General features: G+C 43.6%; 1 protein-coding gene across 13 annotated transcripts in view; it reads left to right on the top strand.

Moving 5' to 3' along the window:
• Positions 1 to 25295, top strand: part of ANK3 (ankyrin 3) — a 338144-nt gene that overhangs the window by 212768 nt on the left and 100081 nt on the right. For 7 of the 13 annotated variants that reach the window (XM_088670194.1, XM_035138098.3, XM_035138097.3 and 4 more), the window contains exons 7-13: positions 2558 to 2656; positions 6569 to 6667; positions 15664 to 15762; positions 18629 to 18826; positions 20420 to 20518; positions 21456 to 21554; positions 23601 to 23699. In XM_088670194.1, the coding sequence (XP_088526320.1) occupies positions 2558 to 2656; positions 6569 to 6667; positions 15664 to 15762; positions 18629 to 18826; positions 20420 to 20518; positions 21456 to 21554; positions 23601 to 23699 (792 nt within the window). Of the gene's footprint in view, positions 1 to 1152; positions 1177 to 2557; positions 2657 to 6568; positions 6668 to 15663; positions 15763 to 18628; positions 18827 to 20419; positions 20519 to 21455; positions 21555 to 23600; positions 23700 to 25295 lie in introns of all 13 variants that reach the window. The other 6 variants (XM_088670192.1, XM_035138096.3, XM_088670197.1 and 3 more) reach the window with 1 other exon arrangement.

Raw genomic sequence — 25295 nt, 5'->3', positions numbered from 1 at the left:
CCACTTGCGATTTACCAAGGCATTGTTGGCCCAGCAGCAATGACTGTTTTATCAGCTCTGGGAACGCAACAGAACTAAGAGATTTATCAGAACCAAGAGATTGATCAAGTGTTGTAGCTGGCCACCATGATCAGATGACAGGCTTTTTGGCTTGGTGGATCACAAGGGGCAAAGGCCTACTTTTCATCCAATACTTTCTCTTGTGAAAGGGAAAAAACATGTTGGCCTATATCTGAGCCAAATGCTGGTATCTGCAACTGTGATAGAATAATTAAATGGCAAATTGGTTGTTACTGATGTCCTGGGTTCTGTTTCTTGATCACACTGGAGCTTAGATCAGAGTGTGGCAGAAAGACTGAACTCAGAAAAGGGCTTTGATGTATATCATTCGCTGCAGTACAGAAGCAATAACTGTGTTTAGTTTTTCTTTTCTTTAAAGGTCGGCAGAGGCTGCATCCGGACAATCAAACCATGCTTTAATAAGGCTTCAGATATGCATTAGCTCTGTGCACCCACACACAGACTTTTCACTGCTGCTTCGTTTCTCCTGTTGCACAAGTGGAAAGACGAGTCAGGAAGCCACGGTTAATAATAGCTTCCTGTTTTGTGCAAACTGGGAAACTGTGGCTAATGGCTTCCGCAAAAGCTTTCAGGACATGGAGCTGCAGTTTACAATTGGCTTATAAAATCCTATCTTGTTTGGATGCCGTTAAATAATTTCCAGGTGTGGAGGGGAATCTATAGAATCTGCAGATTCCCATTTTGTTTCCATGCTCCTGCAGAAGGAGGAGCAACGTAGAAGTGAAGTTGCTGCATAGGCAGCTGCATGGAGCTCATGCATATCTGAGCTTATTAAGCCAGGATTTGATCATGCAAACCAGGTCATAGACTTGAAGGCTGACATGGAAAAAGCGGGGTTTCTGAATCTCTGTTTTTACCATGGGGGGAAACGACAAAACCTCGTTCACGTTTGGGTGGGGTGTAGGGGTGGGAAATAGCCCGCCATTCAGCCTCGCTTCCCTTCTGTGCCTATTTGTGCTTTCATTGTCATGTCCACACAGCGGTCACAAAGCTTTCTGCATCCATTATCACCGGTAGAGAACTAACCGTCCATTTTTTTCCCCTTCTTTGCTTCCAAATGTGTTAACCTAGATGATGGTGAATAGAACAACTGAGGTATATATGAAAATATATTATATATCTATAAATATATAAATTATATGTGCATCATCACGTTCCCACAATGTAGAGCTGCTGCTGCTGCTGCTGCTGCGTCATTTCTTCCCTTCTCTTCTCTGCATTGCCTTCTTAGAGGAGTAGAGACCTGCTTTAGATTCAACAAAAGTGGCATGTGCTAGAGGAGAATGTAGTTTTAGTTATTTACCAGGGCTTTCTGCAGCTGAAACAAGTGTTCCTAAAGGCGTACAAGCAAGCTTCCTTTGGAACTAATTGTCACCGCCGAAAAGAGTAATTTTGCGCAAGAGGAAAGCGCCTGGGTTTCCAATGCCATATACCGGTAAATGTGTTTGTGGTTGTTGTTGTTTTTAATCGGCTGTGTCAAGAGCTGCAGACATCCCTAACACACTCTTGCATCCAGGACTTAGTTCCTTTAGGCTCTTGCATGACACTTTACTGTCAGTGTCAACAGAAAGGGTGGGGATAGGAGGAAGGTGCTGGTTCCTCTGGGCAATTCAGAAATGTGCAAACACTTTTCAAGTTGAGGCAGTGACAGCTAGCATGGCTAAAGAGGCTTGCTGATGGTTTTAGAAATGCGTCAAGTACCCTCCGAGGTTCCACACATTGCGGGGACTGGTTGAATTGCTGCATGTTTTAGCATTGTTTCAAGAAGAGACAATTATTATTATTAATGTCTGAAATATGAAAACAAGTCGCTGAAACTATCTGGTTGGCTAGACGCTTTCTAATTAGAGTTGGGGGGGGTGTCTCATAATATTAACCCAGTTTGATTGCTCACAGTTGATCTTTTATAGAAGGAGCCCTCTTTTTCTTTTTTAAGTCACATTAATCTCTTTTTAAAATGGACTTTGATGTTGTTTTAATTTGCATCTGATTTGAATTTATGAAGTCTATCCAGCAATTATTATCAAGCGACTTCATTTGAATTTCTGCAAGAAAGCTCTGTGATGTTAAAGTTGCAAGAATAATAAGATACTGATAACAAGTACCGTAGATATTTCCCATAAGAAACCGATTTACCAATTAAGTGAAGGATAATATTTTCATTTTCATTAACTTACTTCGATAGATTCTTTTTACAATAGCTAGGCATCTTATCCTGTTCTTATTCTCCCAGAATAGGCATAGTAATTTCTTTCCCTTCTACTGAGTATATTTTTATTCATTGTCTTCAAACAAGGCATAAAGTGGTACTGAACATTAAAATAGAATTTCTACTGTGTCCCTGGACTGCATTCTGCTGACTGGATTTTGCCTGGGCTGTAAGACATCCATTTTAGGAGCTGTTGGAAGACCTTTGAGGGGAAAAAATATTTATATCTTGCTGTGTGTTGTTGTTGTTGTTGTTTCTTTAATTCAGAGCGGCTTCACACCTCTGCATATAGCTGCCCACTATGGAAATATTAACGTAGCTACGTTGCTTCTAAATCGCGGTGCTGCTGTGGATTTTACTGCAAGGGTATGTACTGATCCATACGAATTTCACTTAAACGTGACTCCTAAATTTGTTTTGATTTGATTCATAGTATTCCTATGCCAATAAACATAACATAATGAAACGTAGTAGAACATCACAGAAACAGCATAAAATAATGTTCCCTTATTTTTAATGTTTTATTTCTTATTTATGACTACTTTTGTTATGTTGTAGTTATGTATTTGTTCCTGTTGTAAGCCACCTTGAACATGGTTTGAGCTGTGGAATGGCAGCATACAAATAAAATTAAAAATAAAAACATTTCCCCAATGAAAATAGGGACATCCTATTCCAGACACCCTCCAGATGTTTTGGCCTAAAACTCCCATGATCCCTAGCTAACAGGACCAGTGGTCAGGGAAGATGGGAATTGTAGTCCAAAACATCTGGAGGGCTGAAGTTTGGGGGTGCCTGTCCTATTCCATAATAATAATAATAATAAAATATACTATTTATGCCTCGCCCATCTCACTGGGGAGCCCCAGCCACTCTGGACAGCTTTTAACATATATAAAACCATAATAAAGCATTAAACATTTTTTTAAAAAATCTTCCCTATATAGACTGCTCGGGGGTTGGATAACTCCATACCTTCCAATATTTCTCTGATGAAAATAAGGACACCCTAAGGAAAAGTGGGAAATTCTGGGATCAAATCAGAAACTGGGACTACGTCTGTAAATCTGGGACTGTCCCTGGAAAATAGGGACACTTGGAGGGTGTGATGTATCTATGACAGGGGGTGAGGTGGGGTGGGAAATAGTCTCACTCCTCATCCCCCCAATTCAGCTGCAGGTGTAAAGATAAAAAGGGGATCTCAGGATTTGCAGCTTGGCAGCCTCAGCAACCGTCAACAACACAGTGGGTGGCACTGAAAAGAAACAGTATTTTCCTTCAGAAGTAATTTTTTGTGGTTTGATTTCAGATGTCTTGTGCAAGCAAGATTTGCACATCCTTCTTTTTCTTTTACGGCCTTTTAATTCTAAGGATCACGTCTTTGTCTCCCACACTCCCAATCCTAAGGAAAGATAGTTAAGAGAGTCTCCCTGTTACAGGCTGGTTGATCTTGAGAATATAAATTCTCTCCCCTTTTTTGCCAGCAGGAGTGTTCACCAGCAGAAACCCAATTAGGTTCCCATTTGATCATTCCGTCTTGCTGACATGGCTACAGCCTGAGGACTATGGGTTGTTGTTGTTGTTTCTGTTTTTGTCTTCTGTGGGAGTGGGGGGGGGGTATTGTTTCACATTGGTAATATCATCAAAGTGAGTTGGCAAATAAAAAGGAAGTTCAGGTGCTTCTTCTTGGAAGACGAAAGGATTGTGAAAGTGTGGCTCGTTTCACAGCATCGTCCTTAGAAACATGAAGATCAGGCCTGGCTGCAGGAGGCAAACTCCACTCCTGATAAATAGGGAAGACTAATAGTATTCCCATATTGCAGAGATGCAGTTCTGAAGCCAATTAGTGAGTTCATGGCAGAGGCCGGATTTCATCCAGGTACTTCTCTTTGCAATGGTGCCTTACCAGCTCACAAGAAGCTTGCCATTAGCAAAAAGCTAATGTACCTGATACCATTTATTGATCTCGCGTCTTAGAGTTGTATCTGGCTGGTCAAGGCAATGGATTTGAGGATGATTTATTTATTTATACCACCACCAGTGTACATGTCACTGTACGGAATAAAAGCAGCACGCAGAAGATCAGACCTTGTCTTTTCTGGCTCAACTGCTATGATTTGTGAGCAAATGGAGCAATAGGGTTTTCCATCCTTGTCTCTTTTATTGCAGCATCATGTGTCTGTGAGAGTATGTATTCGCTTATCCTTTCTGGCATGCCAGAGCTTTCTTGTCACCCTGATATTCACTGCATTTATTTTTTGCTTCTGTTTTTGTTGTGAATCGCCTTGGAAATAATTTGTATCCTGAAAGGCAGGATATAAATGAGACTAATAAATTACTGAGCGAGGTAGCTCACAGCATGGCACACTGCTGCAGGCATTGCTGGTGGCCCCAGCACCTGTGATGGCATTTGTAGGCATCTGGTTCATCCCTGGTGCACCCAATCACACAGCAGATAAAATGATGGTTAGCATGTAGATGGCCTTGCTCATTCAGCAAGGTATCATTTTTATCCAGACGGCTTTTGGTCACTTCCCCATAGCACCATGGAGAAAGCATAACTCAAAGCTTATCTTCACTGGATTATTGTGCCTGTTCTTCCCATTCTTAAAACTAAATAGTATGTTTATTTGTTATATGTGCACATTTGGGCACTCGCATCAGGCATCGAGAAGCACTGCTAGCATAGGAGATTCGGCATCTAGCTAGGTCTTGGATCTTTGTGCATGAGTGAGCCTGTTATGTAATTGTCCTGAATGTGCAGCACATTTGCATATGGTTGTCTTGCTAAACAGAAACTCAAAGCTTAAAGATGAAGGGTTAGATCCAAACTAATGAGGAGCGGAATTTCACTCTTGAGGTGCTTCCATGGGCAGAAAGAGAAGAAAGGTGATTCCCCCCCCCCTTCCCTTTGTAGCCTCCTGAAAAAGCTGCTCTGGAGGTTTGGAGAACCCTCCAGAACATTGTAGGATCTGGTGCAGGGGGCTCCATTAGGAAGGAGAGATTGGCAAAAATTGCCTCCACCCACCCAAACATCTTCCATCTGAGTCCCTTCTGTGAATGGAAGGATGGAATGACACTTTCTGCTTATGGAAGTATAAGTCTTGATCCAACTCATATTTTTTTTAATTATGCACAAAAATTTCCAGTCTCTTCTCAGGGGGCTCCTCCCATGAGGCAAGGTAAGAAAGCTGCCTCAAGTGATAGATTTTGCAAGCGCGTAAAGGTGGCTCAGAGAGAACTGCAGAGAGAGGCTGGCCCATTTTGTATTTACTTATTAGATTTCTGTCCTGTCTTTCTTCCATCGTGGGACTCAAGGTGGCATACGTACGTAGAGTGTCCAAACATTTCCTGTCCAGGCACTGACCAGACCGAATCCTGCTCAGTACCAGCAGGTGGTTCCATCACGTGATCTCATGTGTTATTGGGTCACAGATCCATTGGGGTAGTTCTCCTACACCAGCCATGACAAGAAGAATGGGAGCTTTGCAAGAGTTAAGGGCTACCCTTGGAACAAAAAACCCCAGTCCTCTCAGTGAAGCAGGAGACCTTTTCTGATAGGATTATGCCACATATTAATTAGCAGCCTGCATGGGTCTCCACCTGGGTTTTTCCATTCAGGCACAAAAATGTCTCAGACCAGCCCTGCCCCGCATAACTACAAAAAGGCCAAATCTTTTCCTATTGCTAGAAGGTTTAGGAAAATTAATTCCTACTGTGAAAGTAAATTGGGAGAAATTTCCAGCCACTGGGAGCAGCTATCTTTCCTTTCTTAAGCAAGCAAGCAAACAAACAGATAGGTCCATTGGGAGTCATGCTACCTAGCATTATTCTCATTGGACCATTCTCCAGGTGCTTCCAGGCTGTCAATACTTTGCAGGCACGATTCAAGCTCATATTGGAATGTAAGGTTTGTGCAAGTGGATTAAAGCAATCTGTTATCACAGATTGACAATTTAACTTTTTTTTAATGACTTTTTAAAAGAGGGTTTTTTAAATAATAGCAGCCAGTTAAAAGAAAAACTAACAGCATCCCCTTTGCTGCCTCCCGCTCCACAATGTAAGACATCCCTCCTTTCACTCAAAAATTCTCAGGAAATGCCCCTGCTTTCATGTAGCCCTGGAAAAATTGTGTGTGTGATTTTCAGCCCAGTGCCTGAGTTCTAGTTGTATAAAAATAAATACCTTGGGAATCAGAGTGTGTGGAACAGGGTCGGTCAAAAGAAAATATAAATGCTTCTTAAAATCTAACTTGGTTTCCTCTGTTTCCTTTGACAGAATGATATCACTCCATTACATGTAGCATCAAAGAGAGGGAATACCAACATGGTTAAGCTGCTGCTTGACAGAGGAGCAAAAATTGATGCCAAAACAAGGGTAAGACCGTCTACGAATTACCGTATTACCCTTTATTACCCTATATGTATATTGGGTGTGGCTCACTGAAATGGATGTTGCTTTTGAGTTCTTTGATAGATTTATATCCCACAATCCAAAACTCTTATGCTCTTCTAGCAGATGGCAATGTAAAACTATTATAAAAATTACAATGCAAACTTTAAAAAGGAACAAAATAAATGAGGGATCAGTCAACAGACCTTATCTAATAATGACAGACCCTCGAGCAGACTAAGCCCCTAATAAGAAGGATTTATAATAATAAAAAACCAATCTCCTGAAGATCAGGAGCAATTGAGCCACTGGAGCTCACTGGGCAGGAAATTATCTGCAGTGGGGCCACACAAGAGTATGGACTGTGAATCACATGGTAACTGTCAGAGATGCAAGTGAAATTTCGCCTGGTTCACATTTTAATTTGAACCTACCTGCTTTGTGCTTCCTAAACTGAAGTGCAGCTTCTTCTTTTTTGAAACCCATCTCTCCAACTTTTATGATGCAGTTCTGTAACAAACAAACACATAGAAAAATATATATGTTCGGGGGAAGTGTGTACAAAAAATTGGTATATTAGTGAAGCTAACATAGGGAAAAATGCATCTTATTACAGAAAGTTTATTACAGAAAATGCATATTATTATTTTTTGCTGCATGCTAGCAAAGAAAAAAGCTGTTGGAGCTAACTGAGAAACTCTACTAGCTGCTGGAGACAGCACAATATAATGATATAATCTGCAGTACTGAAAGTATCTCATATTTGACAGGCTATTAGAATTAGCAAGGAGAGTTGAGAAACATTCACCCTGTTGATCTTCAGATGTAGATCTTCCAACAGGGCCACTAAAGCTGTCTCCATCCCATACACATCCCAGAAGTAAAACTGGAAAATGTCAATGAAAGATATGGTCTCAGATTCTGTTCCCCGTTAAGATCTCGATCCACGGTAACCCCTTCCCTCTTCCTGCAGGGTGTGCTCTGATACCAGAACATGTGGAGACTGTCTGAATAGCTACACCCTTTCCCCTCCCCTGTCTGTTTACACATCCCTGAGCCCAAGCATTGTCTAGGCCTGCCTCCCCAAATTGTAAAGCTGATTTTGGATCTCATATGAGGATTGGTCTTTTTTTTTATGACACATGAAGGGAACCTTTTGTTTCAATACGCAGCAGCTGGCAAGTGATGTAAGAGCTAAATGCATAACAAATGCAATGGCCAATAAATGGAGTCCATTGCTGTGTCAATTTCCCTGCATTGGCAGCTGTTGGAGAAGTCTGTCGATGACAAATTTCACTGTTTGGTTTGTTCAGAGCGCTCTCAAGTGAAAAACGCTGCTGACTCTGCTGCTGCTGCTTCATGTAACCCATACCCTCTGAACACCGCCTCTCCTGTCGTGTCTCCCCTTTCTCTGTCTTCCAGAATGGATTTCACCAAATAAACCATACTTAGTGAAGTTGATTAAATTAGCTGGAGTTAGCTTGGCTGCCTTGATACTAGGCTTGCCGACGTGAATTTGTGTTTGTCACAGGCAGCGAGCACATTTTACCCGGGATTAGCAGTAAGCGCTTGTAATCTTCAATCTACTGCGGTGCAGCTGAACTGAAAGGCCAGCTCTTGGATATGCGGGGGGGGGGGGGGGAGAGAGAGACATGCTGCATGTACAGTTTCATGATCTCCCAGGCTGGCTGGTGCTTTTACAGTAACCACAATGGAATATATAAAACTAAACTGTCCCCCTACCCCAAGGATTGCACATTCTTGTTTGACGTTCCTTCCCCAGCTTCTGTGGTCACATGGGACACACTTTGCCCTCTATGCTGGTGACCTGGAGAGAGACAGGTTGCTGAGCATAGATCGTGGAGGAGCACCCCCAATATTGGTCATCACTTGGCACAGTGGAAACATGCCTGGTTGAGAGCCTATGCGGTGAGATGGGGAGGGCTCCATAGAATGCCGTGGCCTGGTGGCAGGGCACATGCTTGGCATGCAAAAGGTCTCAGGTTCAGCCCTTGGCATCTTCAGTAGGGCTGGGAATAGATTCCTGTTTCAGACACCAGAGATCTGCTGCCAGTCAATGGTCTGACTCAATATAAAGGCAGCTTTCCTATGTTTCCATGCCTATGGGTGTCATATATTCAGGGCTGCTTGTGATCATCTCTGTATGAATTGGCATGAGTAGATTTGTGCCCACCACCACCACACGCACACATAAATGAGAAAGTTTTATCTCCCACATCTTTGAGGCGTTTAGGTCAGGTCTAGACTTTATGGCCAACACATAGCCATCGCCAAAAGGAGCAGCCCTGTTTCACCTCCTATTCTCTCTCTCTCTCTCTCTCTCTCTCTCTCTCTCTCTCTCTCTCTCTCTCTCTCTCTCTCTCTCTCCTGGTAAGTTTCAGTAATGCAAAGCACATGTTGTCATATCATCACACTGTTGAGTTTCCCCACCCTGCAGTTGCCAGCCAGTGAAGTGGAGCGGCCAAGCACTCCACACAATTACATTTGCATTACTTAATATTACAGGGAAGAAAGGAGGAAGAGTTAGCAGGACCACAGGTTTTATTGGCGGAGCAATGATGTGTTGTTCCCATCTTGTAGTACACTTACATGATGCATATGTAGAGATGATGTAAAAATTTGCTCCAGTTAAATGTTAATATTTGCATCTTTTCAAATTTGGAGAGTTGGATTGCAATTTTAAATTCCAACTTTGTCATCCTCTGACCTAACACTGAGTAGTCTATGGTTGGGTTCCCTGTTTCTCAGAGAAATTCTCTACTGGCATATGAAAAATGGACATTTTTGCAGTGAAATTTAAATGTATTTACTTGTTTCTGAACCTATTTTTAGAAATGTGAAAACCCACATTTTTCACATTTAAATAAAGCATTGCCTTAGGTGGAAGTGCGAGCAAATAGGAAACTATTCTAGCCTTAAAAATGCTATAGGTGCCACAAATAAATCCCCTGGGTATATTATAACTTTGGGGAGAGATTATATTACCTCACATTCATTGTGATGAATTTCCCTGAGGACAACTCTCGAGGTTCGGCACCAGCAGCAGGGAGCGTGTACAAAAGGCTATTACTGAAATGCTACATTAAAGCACGATTCCTATTCTTCTCCTACTGGCCTTGCATGTCAGAAGGCCCTGTGGAAGGTTAGATAAAACAGATGATGCCATTAATCTGCTATCGATGCATGTTTAGGGAGTTCTTAATCTGCCAAACATCATAATAATTTGTAAAGGTTTTCCTAGAGCCTTTCCAGGAGCATTGTATCAGAGGATGGATGTATCCTAATGTGTGCAATGTATTTTATGCTTCACGTCCTCCTACAGTTTGTCTGCCCGGAAAACAAACATTCTTGGAAACCCCTTGTTTCAGATACAGAGCAGCTCTGGTGAATGTGCAGTAGCTCGTTTTAACCTCTTTTTTTTGTGTCTCCCCACCCAACCCATGGGCATTTAAAGCAAGTGCTGATCCACACATCATATTTAATCCTGTAGCTAGCTTTGTTTTGTTTTCTTGCTTTGTTATTTGGGTAGGAAGCATTTGTTGGTTAAGCAGAAGCAATGCTATTTTTCTAGGTGCCGGAGCTCATTGTGAACACCTCCCTTGTTCTGTAATAATGGAAATGGCACCCATCTGAGAGGTGCTAAAACTGAGTTCCTGCGAGTTCCTACTGAAAAAAGCCCTGAGCAGAACTATAAATTTGCTGAAATCTTTTATTGCCTGTTAGAGGTGGTTGGGTAGCTAGGTGTGGGGAGAGAGGAAGAGAGAGAGAATTGCAGGTCAGCTTCTCTCCCTCTGACAGACGTCCGTATTACTTTGGAAAACCCTAACCAACTCAGACAATTTGCCTTGTTCAGTGAGGAAGAAGTGTTGCTGTTCTGTCTTTCATGCAGGTTTATGAATATCAGGATCTTGTTATTTAAAGGCTCTTGTTTCATATGCATTTTATGGTGTTTGATGCTGGCAGAATCATCCCCAGTAAAACTTTCCTGGCTCTCTGTGGACTCTTTTGTTTGTGAATAAAATGTAGGGTTTTTTTTTGTGTTGCAAGCTATACTTTAAAACTACCTGTAGCTCAACACCTGCCGGCTGCTCCACTTGTCAGAAAGGCTGGAGCCCAACTGGAAGGGGAAAGTATTTCACCGCTATCTTGATTAGCAAAACAAGAGAAGTGTGCCTCACTCTGAACTTTTTCAGCTGTTACTTGGGTTAACAGGACTTCAGCATCTTCTTTCACTGTGAGGAAGGTAATGCGTCCTAGGCCATGTAGGGCTTTAAAGGTTAAAACCAGCACCTTTAACCTGATCCTGTACTCCACCGGGAGCCAATGCAGCTGGTGAATGTGCTCCTGCGGCGAGGACCCATTGAGGAGTCTCGCCACGGCATTCTGCACCCGCTGGAGTTTCTGGGTCAGTTTCAAGGGCAGCCCCACGTAGAGTGAGTTACAGTAATCAAGCCTGGAGGTGACCGCCGCATGGATCACAATAGCAAGGTCAGGGTGAGTTTCTGGGTCAGTTTCAAGGGCAGCCCCACGTAGAGTGAGTTACAGTAATCAAGCCTGGAGGTGACCGCCACATGGATCACAATAGCAAGGTCAGGGTGAGTTTCTGGGTCAGTTTCAAGGGCAGCCCCACGTAGAGTGAGTTATAGTAATCAAGCCTGGAGGTGACCGTCGCATGGATCACAATAGCAAGGTCAGGGTGAGTTTCTGGGTCAGTTTCAAGGGCAGCCCCACGTAGAGTGAGTTATAGTAATCAAGCCTGGAGGTGACCGTCGCATGGATCACAATAGCAAGGTCAGGGTGAGTTTCTGGGTCAGTTTCAAGGGCAGCCCCATGTAGAGTGAGTTACAGTAATCAAGCCTGGAGGTGACCGTCACATGGATCACAATAGCAAGGTCAGGGTGAGAGAGATAAGGGACCAACTGCTTAGCTTGGCGGAGATGAAAAAATGTTGCCTTTGTTGTAGCTAGGGAGGTCCTGTTGGCAGTCCTGCCACAGCCTGTGGTTCAAGGGGAAGTAGCATGTGAGAGGTTCTTCTCTGTGGTGGCTCTCAGGGGGTGAAATGATGTTCCTTACGAGAGCAAGAAGAAATACTAATGTGCTCTGCTTTCTGTCCCCACCAAGTCAAAAATGGGGCTGAGGGCAGGGGATTGTGCCTTCCTTGCAACTTTCTGCTTAAGGAGACCTGCCTCTTAGAACTCCAAGTTCACAAGGAGTTATGTTTGTTTGCAGCACCAGATTAAGGGCAATGTGGACAGGGTGCTGAGCCAAGGGGGCACAAAATTGAGAAGGTCCATAATCGGGAAGATCCATTTGGGGGCACCAAGTTTTTGGCCTTGTGCAGACCACTGTAGTACAAAAGTTTACCAAAGTCCATCTTGTTACACAGCTGTTGGCTTGCTGGCATTCTTGAATATCATTTTCTCCTCCTTGTTATAGCAGTGGGCATTTAATTCTGTTCTGGTGGGTACTTAAATGGTTTTAAAATCTTGCATCAATCCTTTGACACACAGGTTTTGTTTGGATGATAATTTTGTAAACTGCTTTGAGGTTTTTCCCTACAATCAGGTGGTATATAAATTTTTATGAAATAAAAATAATAATCATATTTCAGCTTAGTAGACCAAGATGTAGATGATTCCATTTCCCAGCACACACATCCCCTTAGCTCCTCCACTTATAATGTGACCAATCCAAAGGAGGAGGTCTTTAAGAAACCATAGTTTCCTATTTTCACCGAACTATGGTTAGCAGCCTTGGAACAAGCCAGGGTATTTAACCAACAGCAAACCACAGCAAGCATATATCTTAGCTTCCCCTGAACCTGGTAACTGTAACTTCTCAATTTTAATGAAGTGGGAAGCAATGGTTAATTGGATTTCTCATGCTGCCAAGGGAGGAATAAAGAGGCTGCATGTGAAGGTGAATAAATTTGCTTATTAAGCTGAGATATGGTGTTACAGACCAGAGCACTGAATCTCTGGGTACAATAAGAGACTAGATTTTAAGTTTCGTTTGTTGACTGAACGTATTGCGCAAACGTTGAACAATACAATGGGGAACCACCGCATTCAGTTTTATGATCAAAACCCAGGAAAATAGGTAAAATCTGCCTCGGCCTATATATTTACGAAGTGAAACAGTGTAAGCACTCTAGGTCACAATCTGCCTGAGTCATCCTAACTAAATTGGCATTAGCTGACACTCCAGCCTACAGGAACAATGTGAGAAGTGCCAAGGAAGCAAAGATGTGAATAAACGTGAGGTAAATCTGATATGGATAGGTGCCTTAATGGCACTTGAAACAGCTGCATACAGCACAGCACATTTATGTGTGCCTCTGCATGTAAGAGACATGCAGAGAAAGACTCTGTTCTGAGGTAATTATAACTTTATTGAAACCTGTGATCAGCTGAAGCATGATTTTCTGCCTAATTTTGGAGAGACTTCCTTTATTTTTAGAAAACAAACCATATAAAGGTAAAAAGGTAAAGGACCCCTGGATGGTTAAGTCCAGTCAAAGGCGACAATGGGGTTGCGGCGCTCATCTCGCTTTCAGGTCAAGGGAGTCTGTGTTTGTCCACAGACAACTTTCCAGGTCATGTGGCCAGCATGGCTAAACCGCTTCTGGTGCAGCGGAACACCATGATGGAAGCCAGAGTGCATAGAAACGCCGTTTACCTTCCTGCGACAGCAGTACCTATTTATCTACTTGCACTAGCGTGCTTTCGAACTGCTAGGTTGGCAGGAGCTGGGACAGAGCAATGGGAGCTCACCCCATCGTGGGGATTTGAACCACCAACCTTCTGATCAGCAAGCCCAAAAGGCTGTGGTTTAGACCATAGCGCCACCCGCTGTGTGAGGGCAGCACAGAATTTTGGACCTGGGGTCTCTGGCAGCCAGACCAGCGTGCCTTCATCTCTTTGTATCCACAATGTTTTATCAGAAGTGGTAGCCGGTGGCCTGTTCTCCTCATACTCATAGGTGCCCCCACTGCACATGTCCAGAAGGTGACACTGCATTTACTACCATTGGGTAGGCCGTGCGGCACCAGCCCTACTGCTTATAGAATCATAGAACTGTAGGGTTGGAAGGGACCCCGAGCATCATCTGGTCCATCCACTTGCATTGCAGGAATTTCAACCAGCGATTGCAAGAAGGTTGGACTAGATGACCCTAGGGCATAGCTGTCAAGTTCTCCCTTTTTTAAAGGGAAATTCCCTTATGCTGAATAGGCTTCCTCACGAGAAAAGGGAAAACTTGACAGCTATGCCCTAGGGGTCTCTTCCAACACCACTGTTCTGTGGTTCTATGGTCATACATGACAGGTGGCTATTCAACCTCTGCTTAAAAGCCTCCAAGGAAGGAGAGTCTGCAACCTCTCATGGGAGTCCACTGTTGAACAGCACTTACCGTCAGAAAGTTCTCCCTGATGTTTAGTTGGAATCTCATTCTTGGTTTCTCCATTGGTTGGGTCCTAGCCCCCAAAGCAGGAGAAAACAAGCTTGCTCCATCTTCCATGGCACAGCCCTTTAGATAATTGACAATGGCTATTGTATCCCCTCTCTGTCTCCTCTTATCTGGTGTAAACATACCTAGTTCCCCCAAACGTTCCTAATAAGGCATGGTTTCCAGACCCTTAATGATCTTGTTCACGCTCCTCTGCGCACATTCCAGCTTGTCAATATCCTTCTTAACTTGTGGTGCCCAGATCTGGACACAGTATTCCAGGTGTGGTCTGACCAAGTCAGAATATAGTGGGAATATTGCCTCCCTTGACACTGTACTTCTTTTGATGTAGCCTAGAATAGCATTAGCTTTTCTTTGGTTGCTGCATCACACTATTGACTCATGTTAAGCTTGTGGTGCCTTTGTTACATATTGTGAGGTGCCAGGCAAAAACATTCCTCTTCTTACAGGCCTATGGCTAATTAAACCTTTTAAACTGTGAGGGGGTATTGGTTTTGTTTGTTATCATGTTTTTTTGTTGTTTTTATATCATTAACTGCCCTGTGTTCTTCAGGTGAAGGGCAGTACAGAAATTAATTAATTAATTAATACTAGCTCAGCAGAGGTCCAAAAGGAACCACTGAGGTTCTACCTGGCCTTATAAAACCTCTGAGCCTGGCCTTCAATGGGAGACTGCAATGTGAACCTCAGAATTACAATTTATCAAGAGTTTCGGTGCTATCACTGTTGTGTTGATTTGGAACATGGTGGTTTTTTTGGTCAAACTATGTTTATTAATTGGCTCACCAGGACACCTGTTTCCAACTCAACTGTTTTATGAATTACCACTGTTAATGATGTACTGTTTACACCCTATGTACAATTTTTTTGGCATTTCTTTTTCCTCCTGGTCTCGCTGTTACAATTCCAACAGAAACTCTACCTGTGTGGCAGCAGGGGGGACAGGGACGGAGGAAGAATGCGTCTGGTGAATTGGACTATGGTCCGCAAAACCTTGCATATCAATGTCACTGCTGTGTTGGCAGGGGTGGCCAAGTACGCAGGGTGCCATTGCAGTGCTGGGAAGGAGGTGGTGATGTCAGGGTGGTATGGATAGACCTTCAGGAGCCCCAGGTTGGCCCAGCCTCGACCTCACCAGTATTAATCCACCTATCCAGTGTACCACCCTGGAAGGTGGAAGTGCCCCCCACCCCTTGCCAAGATCAATTGCTATGGTTTGCTAATCTTCAAGGTACCACAAGACTCTCTGGGTTTCTTGCCTGGGACAAACTAACCTGGAAATAGTACAGTTGTGTGTGGAATGGAAATAAACAACTGTGCTTTTCTGTTTCCTTCTCCATTATGGAGGAAATATATTGAAAATGTAACATAAATTGGTGAAGAATTCCTCCAACCCCCATTGGAGGTAACCCAGAACAGTTTAAATGTGTTAGACTTGCATCCTTCATTTATGCCCCTCCAAAATAATGGGTTGTGACTTCCTTATTCAACAGGACGGGCTGACACCTCTCCACTGCGGGGCACGAAGTGGCCATGAACAGGTTGTGCGGATGCTGCTTGACCGAGGTGCCCCAATCCTTTCAAAAACGAAGGTAATGTGGAGCTTGGGATTTGGAGAATCATAGATGGTCTGACTCGGTAGGAAGGAGCTTCCTAGGTTCCTAACTGTGCAGCTAGTTCCACTCGCTGAAGAGACATTTATGCTTGAGTCTGGTAAACAGACCCCCTCCCCACCTCCCCAATCCAAGTGGCTTGTTGGACTGGCTTTGAAAAGAGCGGTGCTTTCAAAAGCAGCTTGTGCTGTGGAATTGGGTACCAACAGTGCAAAGACAGAGAAAATCTCAAGGCCCCGGGCATGTCTACAGTAGCTCTTTGAATCTCAGCCTTGGGTTGCACCCATTCTCTTTCCTGCTCATCTCTCTCAAGTCTGCATTTTCCCACAGGTACACGCAGGCCATTTTCATAAGTAATTTTTATTAACAAGGCTTTACATTTCCTGTGCCTGTAAATAATAAATGAACATTTGCATTGACTGGACAATGCATTTGAATTTTTAAAATGGCACTTCCCCATTTTCTGTACTGCACTGAGGTTCAGTAGTGGAACCTTCTGATCTTAAATGAATCCATAGCTTCACTTCTGAAAGCACCTGTTGGACTTTGGTCCCCATTGCTTCATATATGCTGTTTGTTCAGATGCCCTTCTGGGGAGTTTAATCTTCATTTTATGGCATGAGTGAATTGCTGTGAATTTTTCTTGACAAGAGTCAAGAATCCGAATCCAAAGGTGCAAGACCTTGTGCCCTTCACCTTTTCCAAAGCTCACTTACGGTTGAAAAACAGCTTTTACTAGTATTCAATCCCCGGTTAGTTTCCCAACCTGGGGGGGGGGGGAGCCCAGCATTTCTGAATTTGAAGTTGCATTTTTGTGCAAGGGCTGTGAAAATAAGCTGGCCTAGAAAAGAGATTATATAACTCTCCAACAAAGTGACTCCTCCGCTATAATACAGATGCACCTGCTCTCCTACAGAGGGAAACTCAAGCTTCACATTAAAGATAAATGTAAAAAAACAAAAAGAAACCACCAACATGAAGTTCTGCTGTCTGAAGCCCCCCTCATCTCTGTCATTTTCTCTCTCTGATATGTTAATTTTGAGTAGGTTTGTATGGAAAACTGGAAGGCAGAAGATCTTGAGAATGGCATTAATGAGCCATTTCCCATGGCACAGAGCTATGGTGTGTTTTATAGAGGGAGAGGGAGAGGGAGAAAGAGAGACCCAACCAGCATTGGTTCATTTGTTTTTCTAATAATTTTTAAAATATTTTTTCTAAAAAAGGATGAATCTTGCGAAACGAGGTCAGCTTGCTTTCTTGATTTTCAAATAGGCATATGGAAATTATTGAAAATCTAGTAGCTAAACTCAAGTTCTCTCACACACCAGGTGAGGAACCAAACATGTTCTTAGCTTCTACCACTTCACATGGCAGGTGAGGGTTCTCATGACTGAATACTCCCCTATGTGAACCAAAAAATGGATATCAAGGGGAAAGCTTCTGCTCTTGTTTTCTCCCTTGCATGCTCATTTTCTGTGTGTAGGAATGTTTCCGTATGGAGTGATGTAAGCCTCCACCTGCAGTCTGAAGTGGTATAGCCCAGACATAGATTTACCTCCTCACCTGCTGTTCATGAGAGTTGATTGATTAAAACTATATCCTTCCTTTCTGCCATGGAGCTCAAGGCTGCATAACTGGTTCTCCCCATTTTATTCTCACAAAAATCCTGAGAGGTAGGTTAAACTGGAAGACAGCGACCGAGTCCCATGGCTTTATGGGGATTTGAACCTGAGCCTATCCAGACCTACTCCCGACGCTCTGAACAATCACACCACATTGGCTCACACCCAAGGGTCACCCAAGTAGGCTTGAAAAGATGCTGTGTTTCACATATGAGTTATAATAAATGATACAGCAGAATAAACTCATGGAAATAAGAAATTTATCCGTGCATCGTTTTGTACACTCACTTTTAACTGCACTAGAGCTTGCACAATTAAGATGCCACTTTTCTCGGGGTCCACCAGCAACATGTGTCAATTCACTGCCTTCACTTCATGGATGAGGGGCAGGTGGGGCTCATCAGCCTGGAAGGGGAGCCCATCTAGGAGAAAGGAAAACCCTGGTCCTAAACCTATGCTGCCTTTGTGGCTATGCTGCTTTGTGAGAAAGGCACCGGGAGTAAACCCTGAGGGAAAATCCACACCTGGCTGCTTTGTGATAGATCTTCAGGAGAAGAAAAGGCTACAGAGTAAACACCTCACAAATCCGGAGCGGAGTCCCTCAGGCAGTTGGATGGCACCTTGTATGCCTCCTGCAGCCAAGCTGGTGCCAAACGTATTGCTCTGTTATCCTTTGGACCACATCAGCGAGGCCAGGGGGGTGGAGTCTGGGTAGGCCAGTCTTGCGCCCCAGAGATAAGGTGCACTTCATTGTCTCTCAACAGAAGACGGATGCCAACAACAACCTCGTGGATGCCATTACCCGCAACTTGAAGGTTTTGCTTTGAGGGGGTATAATTGTCTATGGCATGGTACAGATTTCCTTACTACAGTTAGTGAATTGGGGGAGGTGTGCCTGCTCTGCCCTCATGTTTTGAAAAGGGCTTGGATGGAACGTTAAAGTGGTTCTACCACTCCTTTCCCTCTCCCCTTCCTTTTTATTGGCCTTCTCTCAGGTTACTTTTAGATTCCCCTGGAATTCCTGCTCGGTTCAGGTGCGAGTAGCAGCGGAGTTGAAATGTCTGTCTGCTTCCTCATTTACGTTATCCTTAGAAGTCCCCCAATAAATCCCAAAAGCTTGTAAAGCTAGTTGGTAGCAACGCTCCTCTGTCAGAAGTGGCCTCCTTGTTTTAAAGTGTGCATCTTAGTATACTGCTCTTCTCCGCCTGCTTTTCTTTTCCCAGAATGGCTTGTCTCCATTGCACATGGCGACGCAAGGGGACCACCTCAACTGTGTCCAGCTTCTCATTGAGCACAATGTGCCTGTGGATGATGTCACGAATGACTATCTGACGGCGCTGCATGTTGCCGCCCACTGTGGCCACTACAAAGTTGCGAAAGTTTTGTTGGACAAGAAAGCTAATCCTAATGCCAAAGCACTGGTGAGTACGCACAGCAGGCTAACTATTCGTCACTAGCAATACACACACACACACACACACACACACACACACAGCAGGCATACATTCGTCACTAGCAACACACACACACACACACACCAGCATGTTTATGCTTGGCATTTGGGAGTCTCAAATTCAGGGGGAACAGCTGCCATTGCTCACAGGGCTCAAGAAAATACGTTTTAGCAGTGCTTTTTTCTAGGGGTGTGCAGGGGTATGCAAGCCCCTAAACATTTTTTGAATCTTTGTACTTTTGTCCATTTACTGTATTTATTTTTTTTTCGATTTGAACAATAAAATCGTGGGTTTCTTGATTCAAAATGAGAGTAACCCTAAACATTTTTTAAAGAAAAAAAAGCACTGAGTTTTAGTATGAAGTTCTCATGAATGTGTTTCTTGTGCCATTAATGCACATCTTGTGTCTGCATTATTTTAAGCAAAAGAAAATTGGATAAAGCCTTCCTTTATCAATACTACTGAAAAATTAATCAGGGTGTGTGTGTGTGTGTGTGTGTGTGTGTGTGTGTGTGTGTGCATTTTTTTATGGCTTGCTATCAATTGGAGAGAAAGGGGTAAATGCAGCCTTTAACTGCCATCGGCAATCAGTGGGGAGAAATCCAGATTATATCTTTGGAAACAGATTCAGATCACTGGCCTTTCAAATGGTGGAAGGGGAGGGAAGGAAAGGATGCTTTGGGTTCAAAATGTTTCTGATGTCTGCAAAGCAAGTACTAAACTGGGAAATAAACACAAGACTGCACATGGATTAGAGGGAGATGGTTATAATGACTTCCACAAATGACAAACAATTTTCCCCAAATATATGTCTTTTCTATAAGCATATCCCCACATCATTCTTTGGAAACAGCACGGGTCTCCACACAACCCTTCACCCTCAGCAACCCACATTGAAAGATCTCAGGTTTCAGGAAAATGGGAAAGGCTGGTTCTGTTCTGTTTTCTCTCTCTCTCTTCGTGATATTTACCCTTAATGATAACAGTAATATAAAAAAAAAGAAGTGAAAGAATTCAACTCAAGTATGGCAATGAACTGAACTGCCTGTTTTGACTCAATTAGAAGAGGCAGTAGCCCTGACCATATGTTATGAAAGCATATGGTATCTTTTACTCCTGTTGGAAAGGTAGCTGATGCTGATGAGATTGGAGGCCCAATTCTGTCAGCTGTTTTTAAAATAATCCCATGATGTCACTTTGATATGTATACAGGTTGTCATCGACATTCAAGCAGATGCTGTGAATAGGACTGTACCTTTGATGTTCAGGATAACTTGTTTTCTTGCTCCTTCTCTCTGCTTCACTCACAATGAAATGGCAGCTTAGCTTTGCACTTTACTGTATGTGCAAATACTCTTTATCCCCCAAAGCATACTAGTCCTTAGCATTTCATCCAGCAGAATCCTCTTTCTCTCTACATATATGAAACAAAAGTTAGCAGCCACAGAATATCACAAGGGGATGGGAAGCATAGTGCAGTGCAGATAATTCAGAGAAGAAGTGTTTTGTCAATAACATTTGTCTAGCTGTCTGTGAAAAGTCCTTTTCTCAATTTTATAGAATGGTTTCACACCTCTCCACATTGCCTGCAAAAAGAACAGAATTAAAGTGATGGAACTTTTGCTGAAACATGGAGCCTCTATCCAAGCTGTCACTGAGGTAAGGTATCATGCTGTTATGTTTTCCGTAAACAAGTGAGTCCATTGACAATAAGAGCTGAAAACAGGAGGAAGATTAAAAATCAAAACATGGACCCATTTCCTACTGTTTCAGTTGAGGTTTCCATACGCTAATTATTTCTAAACTTCTCTGCTGTAAAGGAATCCTTTCCACACTTCCTTATATGCTGTGTCTGTGGAATCCCACAACATTGCAGAGGGATTCTGTGTTCTTAGGTGTATAACTAAGTTGAGATGTGGTGATCTTTGGCCTACTGAACTAATAAGTGTCCCTAGATTCAGGCCTAGATCAAGGGGTGTGAGAGAGGGGGGCATATGCCTTGAGCAGCAGGCTTTTGGGGGTGGCAATAGCCTCCTGCATTGGAGAGAGGTATGCTAGGGCCACAGCACATGCATGGTGACTTCTTCCATTCTGGCCAGGTTCCACTTATTGGAAGGCCCATCATCCCTGACCATTGGCTATGCAGACTGGAACTGGTGGAAGTATCCAACAACATTTGGAGGGCCACAGAATTCCCACCCTGATTTACATTGCAGGCTTTAGATAGCACAATGTTCCTTCAATGCTTCAGTGATTGTCAGAAATGTCAATCTAAAACATTGCTGTGAGAGCAAGTGTGGTGCAGCGATTAAAGCAGCCTTTCCCAACCTTGGGTTCTCACATGCAGTTGGACTAACACTCCCATCATCCCCGATTACTGCCCCTTCTGGCTATGGATGATGGGAGTTGTAGTCGACAACATCTGGGAACCCAAGGTTGAGAATAGCAAGCTTTGTCCTGAATAGGCATCCTTTTATAGCTGCCATGTACAACTCACAATTCACCTTCACTGCCAAGGTCCAGGCAACTCTTTTTCATTGTAGCTCATTCTATGCCACTAACCTCGGTCATTTTTCTTCTTCTTTCCATTTTCTAGTCGGGTCTGACTCCGATCCATGTTGCTGCCTTCATGGGACATGTAAATATTGTTTCACAGCTGATGCATCATGGAGCATCGCCCAACACAACCAATGTGGTGAGCACCAATGTTCATTTGTTTCATTATCAGCCAAGAAGAATATCTGACTTGTGCATTCACACCATCCTCATACCGTGTTTCTCATATTATAAGACATGTCTTATATTTATTTTTTCCTCAAAAAACACACACTATGGCTTATTTTCAAGGGATGTCTTATTTTTTTCCTCCTCCTCCTGCCGCAGCCGGCATTGCTGCTGCGCCTATCACTAGTTCTTATTTTCGGGGTATGGCTTATATTCCTTGAATGCTTAAAAATCCTGCTATGGCTTATTTTATGGGGATGCCTTAAAATATGAGAAACAGGGTACCTCTTTCTAGACTTTTTCTACTCTAGACTTTGAGCCGCTGCTTCTGTTCCCCACAGCAATGCTATTTTATCTAGAAAAAGAGGTGCCAGACCTCACCATGAACACCTTCCTTGTTCTCTTATAATGGCAACGGTGTCCACCTGAGAAGTCCCGGAACTGAGTTCTGTCGAGTTCTGGATGAAAAGAAATCCTGCCCCACAGTATTTGTTTATCCCTGAAAAGCCGCATGGGCTGTTCACTCCTTGCATTTCTATACTGGACATATCCAAAGAGTAAAGTGACCAAACTTTCGTTGAGATTATTGTTTTTCTGGATATGACCTGCAAACTTGGCCCTATCCCATGGGGCCAAACTTCATATATGCCTATCCCATGGGCGATGTTTTATTGAATTATTGTATCTCTCATTTACTGTCAATGCTCTGATTAATGTGAACAACAACAACAACAACAACAGCTTTGCATTCCCCCTTCTCTGTGTTAGGAGGATAGCTTAAAGGCTTGTTGAAGAGTCCTCCCACCCTCTGTTCTTACTCAAATTTGTTTTCATCTTTATCATTTATTATTGCTCAGTGTTTGATTTCCGAAAAGTGCACTTGACTCCTTGAATGCCATAACCCCAGAAGACCAGGGCCTTTTCCCATTTTGAGGCAGGCGCTGCTGAGGTTGCTAGCAGATTGCAGCAGATTGTCAGGACATATTGCCTGTTTTTGGCCACAGCCGCACTGGAGTGCCTCCGTGCACCCAGAGGCTTTGTGGAAGAGTGGTGTGTGTGTGTGTGCGTGTGCGTGTGCGTGTGCGTGTGCGTGTGCGTGTGTGTGTTATAAATGGAGCTGTTCTAGATGCATTTGTGCCAAACTGACAGAAGCAGGCTTCAAAAAGCACACACATACACAATGACACTTTTCTTCTTCTTTTACTACAGTTTGGCACTGTCTGTTCTTTGCAAAGTCTGATGCTGAAGCATTGCTGCAGTAGAGCATTGCCATAGCAGTTTGCTCTATAAAACCATCTTAAATTATAGACGCCCATGCAGCACCATCTGTGCTATAAAAAATGTTTGCTTTTAAAAGAGTCAGTGGATTCCAAAAGGTTTAGAAAGGCGCTTCCTTCCTTCAAATTAAAGTTTTTGCTGTTCTTGTTGTTTCCCTGGCGACACATCTTTCGGTGAAAGCTTGTGAAGCTCTGCAGTTCTTTATACTACTATTATTGATTTATTTTCAACTGTCCAGCAAAGTGATTCCCTGCTTACAGCAAAATCTAGGGCCACTGGAATATAACAGCAGAAAGTCACACGAAAGGATAAAAATGTCCGTATCTTCTGCATACATGATCAAGCTTGGCATAATTGTGAATGTTTCGCCAACTGTGAATGGTCATTTAACACAGTGTTGTGTTTACATTGCCGATGTAGCTTTGCATTTTTTTAAGGGCATTATTTCCTTTAACACAGAACAAAACACTCGTGTGCTTTAACAACTGGAAAATCAATGGCTGGAATAAATTACTTTGGTGGGGCCAGAGCTGGAGGTCAAAAATTGATTGGGTTTTGCATTCTGCTCCCAGTCAACCCCTTGAAAGTATTCGTGTGCCGATGGCTTCTGAGTAGAACGTAAAGCTTTTGTTGTTGTTGTTGATTAAAATATTTCTGTTCGCTTTATACCTTATGGGATGGGTTGTTATTATTATTATTACTAGCCTTTGACTCTCTGGCATTAATTTTCCATTCATAGCGGGGAGAGACAGCACTCCATATGGCCGCCAGAGCTGGCCAATCGGAAGTTGTTCGATATTTAGTCCAGAATGGAGCTCAGGTAGAAGCTAAAGCCAAGGTAAGCAGACTATTTCTCTACTTGATGTGCATTGCAAGAGCCATGTGCTTGATTCTCCAAAGCAAGGCATGGTGTCACCATTAAGCAGAAGGTTAAGCTTCAGTAGAATTAGTACAGCACATGTTTTACCCTAATTTACAACAGTGAGGTCTTGGTGCGGGCTACATGGGCCTGTTCTGGTTGGGGTGCTAGCCTGCAGAGCACTGGGCAAAGCCTGAGGAGGCCAAATCTGGAGCAGGAATGAACCAGCAGGCAAGTTTACAGTAGGAGGTCAAAGTTGGACTCCGCAACAACTGGGAGAGCTCCCAGGGAAAGCAGGTGTTGCTCTGACAACTTCGGAAAGGTTGCCTCCAGGTTTGAGGGGCCCCTCAGCAACGTGCCCTCTGACAGGCCTCCTTCTCTCTCAGTGGGCTCCAGCAGGCTTACTTGACAGTGACACTCTTTATGTATTATTTTATATGTTTATTCTATGTGTGGTCCATCTGTCTGCGAAAGACCTTAATGTGGTGCCTGCTGTTCTCCCCTTCCCCCGTTTCAACATCACAACAACAGCAATTGACCCAAGTGAGATTCATGACGTAGTGGAGTTTTGAACCTTGGTCTCCCACATCCTAGTCCTAAGAGAAGAGAAGAGTTAGGATTTGATATCCCGCTTTATCACTACCCTAAGGAGTCTCAAAGCAGCTAACTTTGTCCTAACACACACCACTACAGTGGCTCTCTAGCACGGTGATCACCTTGGAACCTCCATTTTCATTTCTCACAATGCCCCAGGGTGTCTCTCCAGATTGCAGGGCAGTCATCATAGCAGTGGTGGGTGGGCCCTTCTGAGGTGCTGGAATCTTGGCAGTCTTCACATTCTGTTCCTCCTGGCTGGCCTTAGGATGGAATGTAAGGCTCTATGTGGGGCTACCTTTGAAGGTGACTCGGAAACTACAACTAATCCCGAATGCGGCAGCTAGACTGGTGACTGGGAGCGGCCGCCGAGACCACATAACACCGGTCTTGAAAGATCTACATTGGCTCCCAGTACGTTTACGAGCACAATTCAAAGTGTTGGTGCTGACCTTTAAAGCCCTAAATGGCCTCGGTCCAGTATACCTGAAGGAGCGTCTCCACCTCCATCATTCTGCCCGGACACTGAGGTCCAGCACCGAGGGCCTTCTGGCGGTTCCCTCGTTGCGGGAGGCCAGGTTGCAGGGAACTAGGCAGAGGGCCTTCTCAGTGGTGGCGCCCGCCCTGTGGAACGCCCTCCCAACAGATGTCAAAGAGGAAAACAACTACCAGACTTTTAGAAGACATCTGAAGGCAGCCCTGTTCAGGGAGGCTTTTAATGTTTAATAGATTACTGTGTTTTATTTTTCTGTTGGAAGCCGCCCAGAGTGGCTGGGGAAACCCAGCCAGATGGGCGGGGTATAAATAATAAATTATTATTATTATTATTATTAGGATGGCCAGGGCAGACTTGGGAAATGTAGCTGTCCCGGACAGCTCTGCTGACCTGCGTATCTATAGGTGCCTTCTGTCTTAGAATTAGTGTCTCTAAATACTGGATCATTTCCATATGTTCAAGTGCCTTGTGTGCCTCAAATGAGG

Source organism: Zootoca vivipara, chromosome 5, assembly GCF_965207765.1.
Source record: "Zootoca vivipara chromosome 5, rZooViv2.hap1.1, whole genome shotgun sequence".
NCBI classification, from domain to species: Eukaryota; Metazoa; Chordata; class Lepidosauria; order Squamata; family Lacertidae; genus Zootoca; species Zootoca vivipara.
This window is presented reverse-complemented; position numbering and strand designations above follow the sequence as displayed.